Source organism: Numida meleagris, chromosome 5 (assembly GCF_002078875.1).
Source record: "Numida meleagris isolate 19003 breed g44 Domestic line chromosome 5, NumMel1.0, whole genome shotgun sequence".
NCBI classification, from domain to species: Eukaryota; Metazoa; Chordata; class Aves; order Galliformes; family Numididae; genus Numida; species Numida meleagris.
This window is the reverse complement of record NC_034413.1, coordinates 66,622,877-66,636,506: the sequence shown is the minus strand read 5'-3', so window position 1 is coordinate 66,636,506 and position 13,630 is coordinate 66,622,877. Positions and strand designations below refer to the sequence as shown.

General features: G+C 34.6%; 1 protein-coding gene across 4 annotated transcripts in view; it reads left to right on the top strand.

Annotated features, from left to right (window-relative positions):
* Positions 1–13,630, top strand: part of LRP1B (LDL receptor related protein 1B) — a 603,435-nt gene that overhangs the window by 517,171 nt on the left and 72,634 nt on the right. For all 4 annotated transcript variants that reach the window (XM_021398823.1, XM_021398822.1, XM_021398824.1 and 1 more), the window contains exons 61-65: positions 7,858–8,046; positions 8,815–8,963; positions 9,844–9,937; positions 11,545–11,661; positions 11,818–11,937. In XM_021398823.1, coding sequence (XP_021254498.1) covers positions 7,858–8,046; positions 8,815–8,963; positions 9,844–9,937; positions 11,545–11,661; positions 11,818–11,937 — 669 coding nt within the window. The remainder of the gene's footprint in view (positions 1–7,857; positions 8,047–8,814; positions 8,964–9,843; positions 9,938–11,544; positions 11,662–11,817; positions 11,938–13,630) is intronic.

Genomic DNA, 13,630 nt, shown 5'->3' with positions numbered 1-13,630 from the left:
TCAATAAGCACTTTAATAAGAAAGATGAGATTCACGTCTTGTGATAACTGTGTTCCTTGAAGACATATTGTTCACATGGATTTCGTGGTTTATTTTTTTCTGTCATTCTGAGGCACTTATTATTGTCAAAGTGAACTAATGGATGCTTAAGTTTTTTCTATCCTCCAAACTTTCAAATGCAGAAGGATAAAGGCACAAGCATGATAAGCACAAATACATGCTCATAGAGGTGATAAAGTCTAAGTGGGAAGTGTGAGCAATGCAATCTGAAGTGCCAGTTATTGTAAGCTAAGTTGTTGGGTTTTTTTTCCTACTATTTCTATGCCTGTTGAGGATACAGTTGAGTTAGTGAGTTTTTTGTTTTGTTTTGTTGTTGTTCTGAGGATATGTTGTTTTGATCTTAAATTACTCATTACAAAATGTGTGACAAAATGCAACAGTGACTCCATGAGATCCACAAAATAAATGTCTTGCTGGAATGGGTGAACCTTAACATGTATTGTAAAAAGAGATTTCTGCTGTTATAAGTACTTCGTGCTAGAAGCTTCTCCAGGACAAACAGAACAATATTAGGCCATCTTTTGATACAACGTCTGTTAAACTAAAGGATGTTTTTGCATGCAACTGCCATTTACTTGTATTTTGGAAATTCAGGCTCTTCTTTCTAACATTTTTTACAACATTTTCTTTTTTGTTTCTTATAAATCTTTTTTTTTTTTTTTTTCAGAAAAAGAGAATGTCTGCTGCTTTTCTCTTGTAAAATTCCTCAGCATTTCAATAGAGAAGTGAGCTTTTATAATTGTCAAGAGAGTCCTATTAAGAACTTGGAAAACATGCTAACTAGACAAGAAATCTTACACTACTTGGGAGCTCTTCTTGGCACTAGGGGCAGAAATGACCTTGCTTATCTATTTGAAGTTTAATGCGTGATTATGTAAACAGTCTTTAGAGCTTAGCCAATTTAGCACTGCAGCATCACAAATGTTATGCACAGTAAATGATTAAGCAAGCGCTGAAGCACTAATCTGGCTAAGCACTAAGCTGGTTTACTTCTGTAAGCTTGAAGGAAAAAAAAAAAAAAGCATTCAAGAATTTGTCAGACTTAACAGCTGCTTTTGGTTCCCATTGCCCAAAGGAGATGGAAACTTCATCATTCCCTAGCTATCTGGTTGCCTCATGCAGGTTTTCCTGTCCTTCCAAGCTCTGAACATAGAGATGCCTGCCATTTTCCCGTTTCACTATTACAAGACAAGAATTACAGTAAAATGAAACTACAGAAATTGAGTTTGATAGTCCAGCTGAGGAAGTACGGAAACTCCCCTGAGTGAAGATTAGAATTTAACAGTGTCTAGTTGTTGATGTTTTATATTCTAAAAGCAAAAGCATACCACTTCATTGCTTCATCATGGAGAAGCATAAAAATTATGCACTGAAGATTTGTTGAACCTTTAAACAAACTGAAAACTTGAAAATGAATGTTTACTGTAATATAGTTATCAGAGATGAGCTTTTCTCTAGTATATTAATTTGAAAAGTCCTTCAGAATTGGCTTGTTCCTGGGTGTTCAGAAATGTTTTGAAGTATTATTTTAAAGTAGTGATTAAAAGGCATTTGAAGATTATAGCACTCTTTTTTTGTTGGTTTTTTTTTTTGCATCTATAATTTCAAGAATTGCGAATTGCAATCCTCATAGGTAAAAAGAGAATATTTGTGTCTGATTCTAAACTATGCCACCTGAGTTTTATAGCAGAGTAAATGCAGTTATTCATGGAATTGTCCTCACACAAAAGTAATGAAACAGACGACGGAACTAAATTCCTTCCAGATTTAAACTGCAGTTTTCATAGATAGAGACATGGAAAAGCCTGAAAAGAAAATTTTTAACCCGAAATGAGAGATAAACAGCAGTTCTAATATTGCAACAGATTTTTGCCAGCTTTTTTTGGCATCTACGGAACTACTCATCAGAGCCACATCTGATATTAGCACAGTCATAATTGCTTGACGTCCGCTATTCGATTATAGATCTAGTATTCATAATTATTCAGATACAATTCTCTAATTCATGCATCTTCCTCAATCTGATTTTTTTTTTTTTTTGTATACTGTGTTCTATTTACTTGAAGGCTACTATTAAGGAAAAATGACAGATTGCCCTATATTAAATTCACAGTTACATTACTCTAAGGTTCCCCATTCTCCCGTTTATGCAGGCCAATTTATGAAGATTGCCATCAGGTTGTTCTTTAGAACTTCCCCTGTTCTTGTGGTAATTTGCCCGAATTTCATTAAGTTATAAACCTCTGAAAATATTTTTTTCTATATATGCATTCAAGAACTAATGGACATTCACTGGTAATATCTGTACTTTGGTACGGCTATATTTAATTTTGTAGTTAAAAATCTCAGATAGCATTATTTTAATATCTGAAATCCTATGTACGTTTCTGTGCTTACATAAAAATACTCCAAAAATATAAAGGAAATGTAGTTCAAACAAGCCAAAAATAGAGACATTTCCATCACTGATACGACTTAGAGCTTATGAATTTTTATCCTTGGGTCCAAAATTAATGTACAGTGTGAGAGGAAGACATGCATTTTAAGTCTGTTTATGTTTCTCACACGTGTACACATATGTATTCCCTCTTCTGGAGTTATGTGGCTCTTCTTCCCTAAAGTTCATGCAACACTTTGTCTCCTTTTAGGATGTTATCTATTGTCACTTTAATTTGGGTTCAAGTATCTAATCATTTTTATTTTCCACCACTTCTGATGTGCTGCAGTCCTCCCCTTTTTACCTTTTAGTAACTGCCTATATTCCTTCCTCTTGTTTTTTTCTAGCTTTCTGCTAGGTCTGTGCATTCCTTCTCTTTACTGGCTTCCCTTTCTCATGAAATTTCTCGTCTTCCTTTTGCTGTTTGGTCAAGCACTAATTGAGTTTAGCAGTGCTTTCATAGTGTAAGAAAATTCATTATTTATGTATAAGATCAAATCCCAGCAGAGAGTGGAAGGAGTGTTAGAATAAGAGAAGGTTGCTAGGGGCTCACCCATCTGTAACAGGAGGCAAGGCTGTGGTAGGAACAAGAATTAGGAAAGCAAATTTCCAGTGTCTTAGTTTCAGCTGGGGTGGAATTGTACTTAGATGGAATATTACTTAAAGTGGTGATTTTGCATTCTGTGTGTTTTGTCCCTGGTAACTGTTAAATAGTTGTTGAATATGCCCTCATAATACATTTTACTTCACAGATATGAAGAGCGGGATCTTGGAAATCAAAGTAAGTTATGAGTTTAAATTAACAAGTTTCTGTCAGTGGAACAGGATAAAGCATTTTCTACTTGTTTTTAATGCCTGGTATGTTTCAGTATATGAAAAATGACATATATACTGAGATACACTGTATTGTAAGGCATAAGAAACTTGAGTCACTGGAATAACTCAGTGGAAGCTATTAGCTGAATGATCCTTCTCAGACAAGAAGTTAGGAAAGGAGATGAAGGTACTGTTTGCCTCTTCCCTTGCGCTGCAGCAGCTGGCCAGGGTGTGTACCCATGGTGATGGAGCCTGAGACCTGTAGCATTTATCTGATGGAACTGCATGGCAGTTATATTACTTGAGGTTTCTTCATCTGATAGGAAAAAAAAATGATATACACGGGTAGGATATTATTTATGCACTTGATCGTCTGGCAAGGACTGGAGAAAGCACATGTAGTAAGTACCGGTCTTGCAAAGTTCTTCTGGACTGCTAGGGCAATATCCACTGAACTACTGGGCTGCAAGTAGTGTTTTATTTGTTATCTTGGGGTGTTTTGAGATATGGATTAGGTGTTAACTTATTTCAAACCGATTTTTAAAGCTTTCAAAGAGGCTGTAATGTAGCATGGTTATGAGAAACCTTTCAAGTAAAAAAAACAAAACAAAAAAACCCCAAACAAAAAACACCAAAAAAAGCAACACAGCACCTATTTAATACATAAACAATTCTGGGAAGTAATTTATACCAAGTGAACTGTAGTTCTAATGGATGTGCATTAAAATGTAGAGCTGTTTAAATTCTCCATTAATGTGCTGGTCAAGTTCTGACCCTTATATTGGTCTAACGTAATTTTAGTGTTTTACAGAATATATTACTAATGTATTTGCAAGTAGACATCTTGACTAAATGTTTTCAAACAGGTGGTGCAGGGAAATAATTACAACTCAAATCTGGCTTTATTCAGAATTTGCAGAAAGTAGATCATTTTCACAGTGCTTGCTAAAGAAAAAGGAACAATTAATTTTGCTCTTCTACTTAAAAGTGTGATTCAAACCATAATGTATGCTGTGAGTTTAGCAATTGGTATTCTAACATGTAACAAATGTAAGCCATTTATGAAAAGGTAGATCAGCAGCTAAGTTATCTGTAAGTTCAAGACTGGAAAAAAAGAAAGTGGGTGTTTCATCTACTACATACATTTATGATAAATCATTAATTATCACTGCATGAGATTTTAGAAAGCTTAGAATACTGATGTCCCCACAGGTAAATAATAAGCACAAGGGACTATTTTGCTGTTGCATCAAAAACATAAAACATAAAAATTCTATCAGAATTTTCGTGGTGTTTTTTTTTGTTTTGTCTTGGTCAGTCACAGTTGATGTGAAATATCACTTTTATAACCTAATTCTTGCATGTCAACAGTGCTGATATTCCACTGTTTACAATATATCAAATACTAAAGGAGTTTTCATATGCATTCTGATGTATGCGTAATCCATTTGAGCTAAAATTAATTGTGTACTCAAATATTTGAATTTATTTTTGTCTTATCATGACAATCTAGAAAGGAAAGTAAGCATTTGCTCATATGTGTGTACAGGATATGGATATTTATTTGTTGTGACTGGATAGCCAAAGAGAAGATGGCTGCTATGGATATTTTTCATTAGGAGGGAGTACTATGGAGGACCAAGTCAAGATAATTTTCTCATGTAAATCCTCTTCATGTGCGTTAAGGCTTTTACATGCCTATTTATTCTGGGTTTATTCTTAACTGTGATCAAAGTAAGAGAATACAGACAAAAAGCACGTTCTTAAAAAAAATTTAGAAAAACTGGAGTGGTATCTTTGACATCTTCAATTTGATGTCAAAAATAGAAGCAAGGGTGATAATTTATAAGAACAGTTACATTTTCAGAACTTAAGTAAAAGTAAGATAGATGGCTTCATGGATGGTGCAGTTCCTTGCAGCTTCTTCTGTCAGTAGGGTTTGTACTTCTCATTAGAAAATGTCCTTTGTGATCAGTGGGGAATTTTCTGCAGTTTTGCAGATATATCTACATCTCTTGCTAGTCTTTTCACATTTGTGCTGTGATACAACCTTGTGACTCGGCAGCTACAAGAAAACTTTCCATAGTAAATACTTACAATCTACCTAAAATTGAAAAATGCTGAGTTTATTGTACGTAAGTCTCAGTGTATAAAAAACAGCATGATGGATTGTACCCAGATTTACTCAAAATCACATGATAAATATCATAGCATGATGAAGCAGCTGAAAGTCTTAATTTCAGTGAAGTAACTGCCTGAGGAGAGTGGCCATAGAGTAGTCCAATTCTTCTTAGTAGGTAGTGATTCAAAGCCAAAGACATTTCTTCCACATAGCGTGCATATACACAGATTTTGATGAACTCATCCTTCAGAGTTATAATTTCCTTCATCCAAATGACATTAATGTGTAAATTCTGTGCTTCCTTAATTAATTACAGTAATCTGGTAGTAAGCATAGGATATGATAATTAGTATTCCAATTAATAATTATACTGAGGCGCTTTAAACATCATTCACTTTTTAATTTAAAATTAGTGACACATGCCTTTGCTGAAACAGCATTAAGCTTAACTCATCATTATAAAAATGTATGCAAAGCTTGAAGAATCTCTCTAGAAGATTCAAGGAAAACCTTAAGTGAAAAAATCTTATGTTAAATGAAATAACATAAACAACAGTAATGACCAGGATTTGACTGCTTGATCTCAGTTGTGCTTAGATGCAGAGTTATGTATTTATTCTACTGTTGTTGCCAGAGATTCTCCCACGTACCGTACTACGCTTAAGGTGAAGCTGTGTATTGTTTTCTAATCTGCAGATAATTCTCCCCACCAAGGGAGTTACTCCATTCTCTCCAGAGCAGAGTAGGGATAAAATTAATATGCAAGTAGCTGATATAATTAGGTAAGAAGAATGTAGCTTTTTTTCAGTGGACAGACAAACTCTGCTCCAGCCATTGGGTATTTTCCAGAGTGTGGGATGTTTTTCTTGTAATATATTTTGATCAGTCCTCTTCATTAGAAAATATCAGACTGAGGAAAATAATGGAGATGCCTGTACTTATACTTTGTGTTCTTCCTTTCTTGTATTTGCGTGGCTTGTTACTTTGATGACAAAACTGAAAATAATGGTGCTTCAAGAACTCTTTCTTTCATTGCTAACGAGAAAAGCTTAGCAACAATTGACGTTGAGAATGATTCACTTTTGTTTTGTAGATGCCCTTTTCACAACATATTTCTGCATATAAGGGAAGATTTCTTGAGGGTAATGTGTTGCCTAGGGATCCATGCCAAAGTTGCATATGACATAAATGCCAACATTCAGATTTTGATTTTGTATGATTGCACTTTGACTAATTTTTCAGAAATGCTGTGAAGCCCCTTTAAAAAAAAAAAAAGTCATTCCGTTATTTCTGTTGGATTGTTATAGCATATGGAAGCATACATGGAAGGGAAAATAATCTCAGGTCTAAGAAGCAAGTTTTCATTCAACAGAAGGCGACATACATTATACTGGAGTTCACTATGTGGGATAGAGAGAATTTTTTAAAATTCTTATTCCATTTACAAAATATTGTCCTTGAACTGTGAAGTGTTCCAGCAGGAATTTTTGATTTGCCAAGCCTCTTTAAGCAAGTTGCAGGCATTTTCATCTAAGAAAACAAAGGTGTTAAGAATATACTGTTTAGCATAACAGATGCAGCTTCTCTAATTTGCCTTATCAGTAATTGGAGTAATTCAGTGATAAAAGACCATAATTTACAAATTGAGCATTGTGGTCAGGTGTTCTCCTGTGACATTTATGACTACAATTGCATGCACTTTAAAAAAAAAAAACAAACAGAATTCAGCTTACGTTTGCCAAGAACAAATAGTCCAAGTATTCAGTAGGATGAAGGACATCCCAAAGCTTTTCCTCCCTTTTGTCCATTCTTCCTTTCTGAAATGATATTGACTTAGTATTTTGTGATGTTGTAATGATACAATAAAGTGTATTAGTACTTTATGTATTTTTTTATTGTATGCTTAGTTCTGCTAGGAATAAGCGATTAGCCTTCTTACTGTTATGCTTAATTTAATACAATGTTGTTTCACTTGTCAGGATATTTTCCCAAAATGAAATGGTTGTAACTGTCTTAAATATTATCAAATGCAATGCATCTGATAACATATACATTATGTTTTGGGTGTTCCTAATAACTTTTCATCTTCTGTAAAGAGTGGGTTAAAGTACACTTATGTTTTCTCCTACTTTGAAACATGGCATCTGATTGGTTTAGAATCTGGAGGTGATTTTTGTTAACTGAAATTCTTTCCTTTCCTTAATACTGATTGGGCCGACTGATTCCAAGCAAATGGAGCTCACATACCCCATTCATCTTTCTCATAACGAGTAATAAAGAATGTTTTAATCTTGACGTGTTGTTATGACAGTTATTCTCCAGACATTGTATAGCAGTTGTATCTGTCAACCCATGCAGTATGGAATATTTTAGCTGGCAGTATTCCAAGAGTGAACATTAATCTTAGCATTTCTTCTTACAGTCCCTAATCAAGATATTCCAGGGGTGATTGCACTAACATTGTTTGAAGACTACATCTACTGGACAGATGGGAAAACCAAATCACTCAACCGTGCCCACAAAACCTCTGGATTAGACAGACTGTCACTGATTAACTCCTGGCATACCATAACTGATATCCAGGTGTATCATTCCTACAGGCAACCTGATGGTAATTATTGTATATTTTCCATTCAGCACATTGATGTATTTCACATAGAAGCCAGCTGCTGAATTAACTGAAGATTATTTATCACTAGTGATTTTTTTTTCTGTATTATTTTGAATTTTAGAAGTCTTCAAGTGAACTTTATAAGATATAAATCTGTGATTAATGTTGTAAGTATATCTGTTATTAAATAAATGTGATACGACTTGTTCAGTGATGAGATACCTCATGAGTTTTATAGATACTGATTGGAATTACAGAATTGTAAAGTTGTGTTAGAGTCCAAGTTACCACTTACAAAGATCAGAACAGTGGGTCATGAAGACATTTAGCATTATTATTGCAAAAGTGGGAAGGGTGTTAATAATACAGAAGAATACTGTTGTTTAGAAGCTTGAGACTTAGAAAATATCTGAGAGCATAAGCATTATGATTGGATCCGATCTGATGTCCGTGTATTGGAATTCTAGCTGAATGCAATTTGACACTTGACCCAGATCAGCTGATTTTTTTGTCTCATTATTACATATCTTTTTTAAAATGCTTTTTTTCTTCCCCTCATTGTTTCATTACTGAATGTACATCCTTTGTAATAATAAATTGCTGCACAAAAAAGAGAAGTATAGCTTAAAGGCAAAAAGAAAGGGATTTTGTTATAAGACTTTCCATTGTAAAACTAATGTGCGTAATATAATTTTCTTCTATGAAGCAGATACTCAGAAATAAACTGAAATAATATGCTCTGATATTCTTTTCCTGTTCTGTCCACAGTGTCTAAACATCTGTGCACAGTAAACAATGGTGGTTGCAGTCATTTATGCCTTTTAGCCCCTGGCAAGATGCATACATGTGCCTGTCCCACTAACTTTTACCTTGCTGCAGATAACAAGACATGCTTATCAAATTGCACTGCCAGTCAGGTAAGTGCATGTGTATATTCATTTCACTGTGTTTTCACCTGCTTTTAAATAATAAATGGTGGTGTCTATGAAATATGGAAGCACTTGTCAAAGGGGCTGAAGACTAGGTAAATGTTGGATGCATTGAAAGTGTATCATCTTCAAGATTATTTGTTGAAATAAACTTGCAAATGCCTTTTTTTTTTCCTAGAGAGTGTAGAGCTTGTTCTCTTCTAAATGTGAACGTTTCTTCCAGTCATTAGAACAGATAAAGCTAATAAATCTATAAAAATTACTTTGAAAAAGCATTTATATAAAGTATGTAAGATAGAATTACAAAATGATTTGAAAGCATGAATGAGCAATCTTTAGACAAATAGAAATAAAAGAAGCCCAGTCTGGTAGGTAGATAAGTAAATAACAGGGTTACAGTAAAAACAATCCAGGAGCTGAAATGGAAATGGTAGAATGTGCAATTACTTAACAGTTGCATCAGTTAAAACATTAAACTGTTTATGCAAGGTGGATTTCCTGCGACTTGAGACATAAATTTTGTAGAGCAGATTAGCAGCTATACAGTGCTTAAATGATTCTTCTGAGTAAGACCTTAAAGGATCAAGTCATGGAATGCAGGAAAATGCAGTGAGTAGTTTTTATGAGTGGAACTACGAGTGTACCAAAGTCATTAGGACTATAGTGACTTCTATTGGCCAAAGTCACAGTGCACTGCATTTCCAAAAAAAAGATAATTTAAAAAATAGGTGTTATAAAATCCAGATGCATAGATAAATAGTGGAACAATGACATAATCACTTAGTGTAATTTCTAAGAGTTTATGCTGCTTTTGGAAAAAAAGAAAATATTATTAAAACTTCTTTTCCTTCTTTCTCTCCGTTTGCAGTTCCGTTGCAAAACTGACAAATGTATTCCATTCTGGTGGAAATGTGACACTGTGGATGACTGTGGAGATGGCTCTGATGAGCCTGAGGAGTGCCGTAAGTGTATTCTAAGTCTGGAACCCACTTTTGTCAGTACAGTCAAAACGGAATATACTGATTTATAGAAGTTACGAGAAGATTTTCTCTGAAAGCTTTTGTTTGCAGTGCTGGTTTGATTTCCTTGGTCTCTGTCAGATTTACAAAGGGTGGTGTCTTGTTTGTCATCCTGTACATATTTTCATGAACCAGTGTTTACTAAGCACCTCTTATGATCTTTGGAAAAAGATAAAATTACAAGTTTTTCATGTTTTAAACCTTTAAATCCTTCTAAATTTTTTGCTGAAGTTTTTATATTTCAGAGCTGTGTCCTCTCTATATTTAGGAAAAAATTCCGCCAAATTTATTTGATCTTTTTTTGTGATAGATTTGTGATATTATGATCTCACTGGCTTATATTTTATTACATTTATGCAAGTTTAGCTACGCTTTATCATTGAATGCAATTTCTAGAATAACAACAGCAATGTTCTCCATGCGATTCCTACTAAGAATCTTTTTATTTTTCACAATACGTTTTATACATATATATTTTCATTTTGTACTTCTATAAATATTTCCAAAGGAGAATTTGAAGAGCTAAATCCCTCCACTCCAGTATGAACAATTTCATGTAATGATCATTCATCGTGCATCCTATCTAACTTTAACATGCTTTCTTGAAAGCGGTGCAGATACAGCATATTTCTCAATAGCCTCCCATAGTCCAGATAGCAGGTTCCCACAGTATTCTCCCAATGAAATGTAGATGATTGGAAGTCAATTATGATGATGTTTAAAGCATCCCAAAGGATGACTGATGTGAGGCAAGCAGCTGACTGCAAGTCTCCTTAGTTGTTGGAAAAATACCTGTCTATTATACTGGATTCCCAAAGAGAAATGTTGTTGATGATGCTGTTTTCCTTCTGTCACTAACTGCTTTAATACTATTATATTAATCTACATAAATCAAAATATTGTTGTATTCTTACCTCAAGCTTAAATACACAAAAAACTTCTGTATGGCTTACAGTCTTCCAGATATGTAGCAGTTAATTTTAATTTCGTGTATTGAAATTTCTAATCCATTTTTTTTAATCCTCTAATTAGCTCTCTTTTAGTGCTGCAGAGGTCTTCTAAGCAAGCCTTAACACAAGTGATCTCTATACATAAGATTACATTTTAAACTACAAATATTTATGGAAAGTATAGCTATGGGAGTGCATAATTGTTCACTCACACAAATGAGAGTGGCTATGAGAACAAGCAGTGGTGGACATGTCAAGAGGGAGACAGTGAATTTCTTAAATACAGATTTAAACTGAAATGTTTATATCCTAAACTGCAAGCTTATGATCAGCTAGCAGAAAACATCCACCAGTAGAGGGTCGCACCATTAGTAAAATATAACTACAGTTACGTGAATTTAAAATCTGAGACTTTGAAATTAATTTTGAATTACCATGCATACATCTTCCTTGCTATTATATGCTTAGATCGAGGCTATCTATTTCAATACAAATGTTCAGAAATACTTCTGTTAGATCCATAGAGGAGGAACAACACTACTGAGACTTTGCCATTTCTCTGGCAGTGTTAATAAGCAGTTGTTTTGTTTTGTTTTCTAGCTGAATTCAGATGTCAGCCAGGACGTTTTCAGTGTGGAACTGGACTTTGTGCTCTTCCAGCCTTCATCTGTGATGGAGAGAATGATTGTGGGGACAATTCTGATGAGTTGAACTGTGGTAGGTGTCTATATGTATTACAGACACGCTACACTGTTGTAAATGCTGTGATTTCCGTTCTGTCAAGAAAGTGATTTTGTATTTTTACTTTGACTTTTAATCATTTAATCTTCAACTTTTAATCTTTTGAACTTGATTTTTTCTTTTAATTTCCAGACACGCATGTGTGTCTGTCAGGTCAGTTCAAGTGCACAAAGAATCAGAAATGTATTCCAATAAATCTGAGATGCAACGGACAGGATGATTGTGGCGATGAAGAAGATGAAAGAGACTGTCGTAAGTTATGTTTAGAGAATTTTGTTCTGATGCATGTAGCTTATTTTAAACAAGATGATGAAATAAAATATGTAAAATAATGTAAATGTCCTCGCTGAAATAATTTGAGGAGCATGCAAAGCAGCTAATTCATTGGATTGTTTGATATACAATGCTTTATATACAAGAGAACAAAGTAAAATGTCATTTATTAACTTCATTTTTTAAAGTTATTACAAAAAAGGAGTGTGTAAACAAATTAATTTCAAGCACTTAATTGTGTTTCTGACTTAGGCTGAAACATCCATTTTACTCTTAACCACCTCACAAATGACTCATCTTCTTGAGGCTTTCATCTTCCATGCCTTGCGGCAGCATATTTCAAGAGAAAAAAAAAAACACTTTTCTGCTTTTTCTTATTAGTAATGATGTAGACCCATAGCTCCTTCTCTATATTTTTTCATTGATATAGTTCTCTACTTTTTCAATTCCCCCTTCTGCAGGGACTTTATTAATTTACCTTTGCAACTTGATTGCCATTTACACAGATATTATACATCTTAGTTTTGGTAAATCCAGTTTCACTCCGTATTTCACAGAGATGATTAAAGAATATATTTTCAGTTAGACTTGAAATATATTAAATAGTTTGTATTTTAGATCATTGTGGAATTAAGATGATGGTGCTGTCTTGAGATATGTTTCTATCCTTCATTCTGTTCATTATTCAGATTTACAGCTGATCTAACACGTTTAGTCCTGCTTTCTGAATTAGCTTTCTCAAACTTGCATTTCTACAAAGAGCAACTCCTCCAAAAGAAGGGTTGCTAAAGATACGAAGACTTTGTTAATGTCCATCTTCCAAATAGCTCAGCAGAGCTCAGGCCTCTGACAGCCAGTATTATATGCTGATTTAGATGTTATATTTCTTTAAAAAAGATAATTAGGGACAGGTTAACACCTGCAGAAGACAGGGGAGATTGCTTTCTTCAGTATAAAGAATGACGCGTAACATATAGATGGCTCCTAGGACTGTGAGTTGTAGCAAACAGAAATGAAATGAAATCAGAGCAACAGAGACTGCAACGCAGCATCGTTCAGGGACTGTGGAAGGTATAAGAACAGGATCAACAATGACAGAGTTGAAAACTTGAGATATTTTCAACTAAAGTGGGATAGGATAATCTGCTGTGATATAAACCAAGCTCTTCAGTGTTCTGAAACTCAGCTATCAACCCATGTGCCAAGGCACAGCATAGGATGGAAGATGGAAGTGTTCGTTATACGCATTTTTCATTCCTGTCTTACCTAACATCTTACTGATGCATTCTTAAGGGTTGGAACTTGATGATCCTTGTGGTCCCTTCCAACCAAAGTCATTCCGTGGAGAAGTTTTTCACTGAGAGGGTGGTTAGGTGCTGGAACAGGCTGCCCAGAGAGGTTGTGAATACCCCACCACTGGAGGTGTTCAAAGCCAGATTGGATAGGGCCCTGGGCAGCCTGGTCTAGTACTTGATCTAGCATCTGGCAAATCTGCCTGCAGCAGGGAGGTTGGGGCTTGGTGGTGATCCTTGAGTCCCTTCCAACCCAGACCATTCTATGATTATCTAGGCAGTATGAGCTTCTCTCTTAAGAAAGCTAAATATTCTAGCTTATATTCTAATAAAATCTATTTTTTCAGATTTTAAAATTATGTATAAAATAACATCAAAAA